General features: G+C 37.6%; 1 protein-coding gene across 1 annotated transcript; it reads left to right on the top strand.

Moving 5' to 3' along the window:
- The first annotated feature begins 3,122 nt into the window (after nucleotides 1–3,122).
- Nucleotides 3,123–4,055, top strand: LOC148123494 (vomeronasal type-1 receptor 4-like). Its single transcript, XM_087896904.1, has one exon. It carries the CDS (start codon nucleotides 3,123–3,125, stop codon nucleotides 4,053–4,055), a length of 933 nt encoding a protein of 310 aa, XP_087753030.1.
- Nucleotides 4,056–6,744: the final 2,689 nt, after the last annotated feature.

Raw genomic sequence — 6,744 nt, 5'->3', positions numbered from 1 at the left:
AAATACAATTCCAAAACTTGGTGTATTCTCAAGTGTCCTTCTAAATTTTATATTAATGCCTGTAGACTACTATCACTCTTACCATGGGAAAGAGAAAATTGATTTTTCAGAGGCTGATAGATAACATAGATTGATTCCTGGTAAAATCCTGAGAACAAATGATGCATGAATGCTCACCCCTAAATATGATATCTCTTATCTCTTCCAAGGTTCTAAGTACCTCACAGAAGAAAAGGTATAAATAATTTCGGAAAGTAGAATGTGGAAGGGGTATCATCCAGGTACAACATGGCCAGGAAAATTCTGACATTTAGCAGTCATGATTTCTGTAAAAATTGGACCCTCCAACATTCTAACATAGATGGAGGAGGTACCCACAAGCCATATAACATCCTGAGAATCTAATGGCTATGGATGGCTACTAGAAAAAGAGCTGACATTTTCAACAAGGTAGCCACTCGTAAATTATGATAATGAAGGGGCACAGAGGAAAAGAAATGAATAAAAGAGGGTAATGAATAGGAATTCAATCAGTATACATTTTACTTATGTGTGAAGCTCACAAAATAAAAATAAAAGTAAAAATTACCACACACCTGTGATTTATAGTCACATGGCTAGAAGAGGAAGTCATTATATTCCATCAATATAACAGGCATAGAAAGGCGAGGAACACATAGTGTTAATTACATTTTATGTAAAAGAGTTAATCTTATAGAACTTGAGAGAAGAACTACAATTCCCAGGAAGTTGGAAGAGTTGGGAAGAAAGAGAGGGACACAGAAAGTTTCATTAGAAGATTACTAATGATTTGTGATTCTTATAAATCACCAACTGGGAGAAAATTAATTAGAGATACTGCTGGCTCCCCAGGCTTACATTGTCAATTGCTCTAAAGTGGACATGAAGTGGCAATTACCATTCTGTAGGGAGGTGAGATCACATAGTTACCAGTCTTTATCTTCCCTTGCTGTGTACTTCCCATATATCCAAATGGATTGTGGAGACTATCACATGGATGCTATCAACCTAGTATCAAGACTGAGTCAGGTAAGCATTTTCAATTTAATTTTAGGGTAGTCTATAAGGGAAGTGAGCCTTGAGTTTTCACTATAGCAAACAATATCTTAAGAAAGAAGAAACCAACTACAAAAATCATAAACAAAGAAATGAATTCTAAGACATGAGGTAGCTGTGGCTAAAAAAATGACTCAGCAATAGAGAGTACTAGCTACTGTTCCACAGATTTTTGAGTTTAATTCCCAGACACCGTATAGTGACTCACAACCATCCATAATGAGACCTGGTGACTTCAACTGGCCTGCAGGCATAGATGGAGGCACAACACTGTATACATAATAAATAAATAAATAAATCTTTAGAAAGTGTTTTATAAATAAAAGACATGAGGTATTTGAGTAAAGAAATTGAATATCATAAGACATTATGACAATTTTATTGAACTCAAAGTTTATTTACTTGATAATGACTTTTTAATATAATCAAACTAAATTTTCACATGTTTGAGGATTATAAAGCCACTCTGCTACTCAGACGTTTTAATAGGAAACAGAACAAAAAATTTCAAGGTTGTTATAAGCTTGACTCTTAAATCATCATGGTTACAATATAGGGAAGACTGGGGAGGCTAGAGTAAAGGATCATAGTAAAGAACACTTCCTACTCTTGCAGAAGAGCAGGGTTAAATTCCCAGCACCCACATGACAGCTCACAAAGGTGTGTGGCTCTAGCTCAAAGATAACTGGCCTTGGTGAGCTCCCATTAGATCAGTCCCACTGTCTCAGTGGGTGGACGCACCCCTTGTGGTCCTGACTTCCATGCTCATGTTCTCCTTCCTTCTGCTCCTCATTTGGACCTTGGGAGCTCAGTCCAGTGCTCCGATGTGGGTTTCTGTCTCTATCTCCATCCATTGCCAGATGAAGGTTCTATGGTGATATGCAAGATATTCGTCAGTGTGGCTATGGGATGGTTGTGAGCTACCATATGGTTGCTGGGAATTGAACTCAGGACCTCTAGAAGAACAATCAGTGCTCTTAACCTCTGAGTCATCTCTCCAGCTCCATTTTTACTTTTCATTGTGTGTTTTCTCTGTAAACTTACTGATGGTATTTTATGCAAACCTCTGTCACAATTACTGTTCTTCCAGAATTCCCTAGTTTTTATGGGCAATAAACAGTAAATACAGGTTGTCCATTACTTGAAATTCTTTGATACACAAAAACACACAAGAAATACATTACAAACAGTCTATTTGTGTACCTACTCATCGCTGAAACTTTTACCAAGATGATGAGGCAGATGTATAACAGTCAAGGGATGAGAAAGACAAACTAAAATAAATAATAGAAGTAACAAAAATTGTAAGGGAAGAATAGCTCACTGTAAATGATGATGTAAATACTTTCAAAATGCAAGATTATTAAAGAATTTCTAAATACATTGGTATTGATATAATCTGGGGGTATTTGAGAAATCTTTGACTGCATAATTTTCAATCCTTTAAGTAGTTCTGATGAATGGGCAGAGAAGTTTTTAAAAAAATGGCAAAGACACATGTATATGAGATAACCATTCCTGAAACCTGATTGATTTTAACAAAATGGCCTGCCTGTGTTAAATCTGGAGAGAAATATATTTCAGACAGAACAGAAACTTTTATTTTGATCATTTTTACTTTTCCATTGTTGACAGTTTCATAAGTCACATAACAAATGTTAATCATTTCTACACTCTGTTCCCTTTCTCATCTCTCCATTCTCCCAGTGGCACAGGGGGTGTCTGTACACAGATTCAAGAACTATGCCTTTTTATAGAAGAGACTTGATCAGCCACAATTTTTGTTTATTTACAAGAATATTTAAATCCAGAACTTTGAAGACACCAAGGGACAGATGTACTGTGATTCTTTGTCATTCTTGTCATTGCTTCACCTAGGGCAACACAGTCTCAAGGTTGGAGTAGATAAATTTGACTATCTTTTGACTCTTGAAACCTCCAGAAATCCAAGAACCACACAAAGAAATGAAAATCATAGTGTTATAGCTTGTCAATGGTTATTTTATCTCAGGAAAAAGAAATTGTGAAGATATTCCCATGGCACAATGGCCCTTCATGCTTTAGCAGGAACTCTATTCACAGTACAAACTGTAGCTGGAATTTTAGCAAATTTCTCTCTTCTTTATTGCTATGTTTCCCTGTGTCTGACTGGATTTCGGTTCAAGACCACAGATGTCATAGTTCAGCATGTGACTGTAGCCAACTCCCTTATCATGCTTTCCAAAGGAATCCCACAGACCATGACAGCATTTGGAGTAAAGCATTTCCTTCATGAGTTTGGATGTACATACATTCTGTATATTTACAGAGTGGCCAGGGGGGTGTCAATTGCAGCAACCTGCATACTCAGTGTCTTTCAGGCTATCAAGACAAGCCCCATGAACTCCAGCTGCAAGAAGCTTAAAACAAAAGCCACCAGCTACGTTGGTATCTCTATTTTCCTTTGTTGGATCCTATACATGTGTGTAAACTTAATTTTCCCTCTGTTCAGCGACAGAAATTTGAATTTCAAAAACCTCACACGGAGAAAAGATTCTGGGTACTGTTCTACATGGCTTAAGGATGGAATCACAAATTCATTGTATATAGTGTTCATATTTTTACCTGAAATTTTATTCTCAGGGCTCATGCTCTGGTCTAGTAGCACCATGATTTGCATCCTACACAGGCACAGGACACAGATGCAACACATCCGCAAGGCAAGGCTTTCCCCCAGACCCTCCCCTGAGGCCAGAGCTACTCAAAACATCCTGACCCTAGTGTGCACCTTTGTATCTTTTTATACACTCTCCTCCACCGTTTATGCTTATATCTCTGCCTTTGATATTTCAAGTAAGTGGCTAAATAACATCTTTGACCTAATTTCTACATGTTTTCCGACCATCAGTCCTTTGGTTTTAATGAACCCTGACCACACTGTAAAAAAACTCTGGACCAAATTCAGACAGTCTATCAGATGCACGTCACATTTATGTTAATTCACAAACTTTGTGTTCATTGAAAAACCAATGTGCAACTCAAGGAGAAAAACACAAGCTTCTTTTTTAATGATTTTTTTATTGAGCTCTATATTTTTCTCTGCTCCCTTCCCTGCCTCTCCCCTCCCCTTTAACCCTCCCAGAAGGTCCCCATGCTGCCAATTTACTCAGGAGATCTTGTCTTTTTCTACTTCCCATGTAGATTAGATCTATGTAAGTCTTTCTTATTGTCCTCATTGCTGTCTAAGGTCTCTGGGATTGTGATTTGTAGGCTGGATTTCTTTGCTTTATGTTTAAAAACTACTTATAAGTGAGTACATATGATAATTGTCTTTCTGTGTCTGAGTTACCTCACTGAAAATAATGTTTTATAGCTCCATCTATTTTCCTGCAAATTTCAAGTTGTTATTATTTTTTCCTGCTGTGCAGTACCCCATTTTGTAAATGTACCATATTTTCCTTATCCATTCATCAGTCGAGGGGCATTTAGGCCGTTTCCAGGTTCTGGCTACGACAAACAATGCTGCTATGAACATAGTTGAGCACATGTCCTTGTGGCACGATTGAACATCCTTTGGATATATACCCTAAAGTGGTTTTACTGGGTCTTGAGGAAGGTTGTTTCCTAATTTTCTGAGAAATCGCCACACTGACATCCAAAGGCCTGTATCAGCTTGCATCCCCACCAGCAATGCAGAAGTGTTCCCTTTACCCTACAACCTCTCCAGCAGAAGTTGTCATCAGTGTTTTTGATCTTGGCCATTCTTACAGGTGTAAGATGGAATCTCAGAGTTGTTTTGATTTGCATTTCTCTGATGACTAAGGATATTGAACATTTCCTTAAGTGTCTTTCAGCCATTTTAGATTCCTCTGTTGAGAGTTCTCTGTTTAGGTCTGTACTCCATTTTTTATTAGATTATTTATTCTTTCGATGATCAATTTCTTGAGTTCCTTGTATATTTTAGATATCAGACCTCTGTCTGATATGGGGTTAATAAAAATCTTTTCCCATTCTGTAGGCTGTCATTTTGTCTTGTTGACCGTGTCCTTTACTTTACAGAAGTTTTTCAGTTTCAGGAGGTCCCATTTATTAATTGTTTCTCTCAGTGTATGTGCTGCTAGGGTTATATTTAGGAAATGCTCTCCTGTGTCAACATGTTCAAGAAGACACAAGCTTCATAAGGCAGACATTAAGGCTGGTTAGGATTTCTCCAGATGGTTGAATGTGAATCTCTGGATGACAGACAATGTCTACCTTACAGCGAGGGGCCTTCCTCCTTCTCTCTAATGATCCCAGTCGTGATGCATTTCATGATAAAATTAAATAGACCTAGTGTCATATTAACAAGCTTGATGTATTTATAAAGCAGGATTGAGTTGCAAATGTTCAAGACACAAAGAACACTCTGCTAGGCACGTGAAGTACATGTAAGTCTCATGTTAAATATTCTTAGTAGGTTTCTTCTAGAATTCTCTGTGTACAAAACATAGACCGTGGACCATAAAGACAGTTTCATTTGCTCATGACTATAGCAGAATGTTTTCTTATATGAAATCATCAAGACTCAAGTAGGATAATTTTACTAAAAGTTTCTGTGAAGAGATCGACATTTCTGGAGTTATGAGGGTGGCTCAAGGGTTAAAGTGCTTGTTGTACAAACATGAGTACCTAAGTTCAGATCCCCAATACCCAGGCATAGTGGCACTTGCTTATAATTCTAGTGCCAATGGGAGGAGACTGATAGATTCCAGATCTTGGGACAGCCAGTACAGCCAGAGTATTTCAACTCAGCGAGAGAGCCTATCCTATCTCAAAAATACAAAGTCCTGACTGAAGATGTCAACCTGAGAGCAACTTCTGGTCTCTATGTGCACCTGCATGGATAAGTGAATAGACAGTCACAGATATGCACATGTAAACACAAGCGCGCGCATGCACACACACACACACACACGTATAGAAACTTCTTATCTCCTACAATGGTGCTTAGCATTAACTAAGACAGACCTAGAGATGAGTATGAACAGAAATCTGAAATTATGAAACAAAGCAAATCATTTTCCTTTAAGTTGTGTTATATTAATTAGTATTTAATATAATAGCGCAATTGATTTTAAAGTAATATGTATAAACCCTAAACAAATGAAGTGAGAATTGTGATGCACTTAAGAAAGTAGAGTGAACCAAATTATGATTGCCTGTTTTTTTCTCTGGAAAGACTATGAAGCTAAATATATTCTCTTTTGCATTAGAAATGTTCTCCTGGTGAGTTCATGAATTTGAATTGTTGGCTCCCATCTAGTGGTACTGAGTGAGGAGGCTGTGAAACTTTAAGGAGATGGGGCCTTGCTGGAGGGAGTCCATCACTAGAGGAAAACATAGAACTCTTATAGCCTGTCCTACTTACAGTTCTCATTGTATTTCTGACTCCCAGAAGAGTTCTGTGTTGCTGCTGTCCTGCTTTCCCTGACATGATGTTCTGTATCTTCTCTGGAGCTCTCAGTTTTATCTCATATAGGGTGGAATCAAGCATAAAGCATCAAAGTCTACCACAGTGACATATTTCCAACAACAAGGCTCTGCCTTTCTTTTTCTTAAATAAACTTTGTATTAAAAACTCTTGAAGACAACAAAATCAACACACATCAAAATTAACCAGACCCCAAATCTATTTATCTCAATGAATGT

The sequence above is a fragment of the Myodes glareolus genome, chromosome 1 (genome assembly GCF_982192425.1).
Source record: "Myodes glareolus chromosome 1, mMyoGla1.1, whole genome shotgun sequence".
Classification (NCBI taxonomy): Eukaryota; Metazoa; Chordata; class Mammalia; order Rodentia; family Cricetidae; genus Myodes; species Myodes glareolus.
Note: the sequence above shows the minus strand (reverse complement) of the source record. Positions and strands in the feature narration are given on the sequence as shown.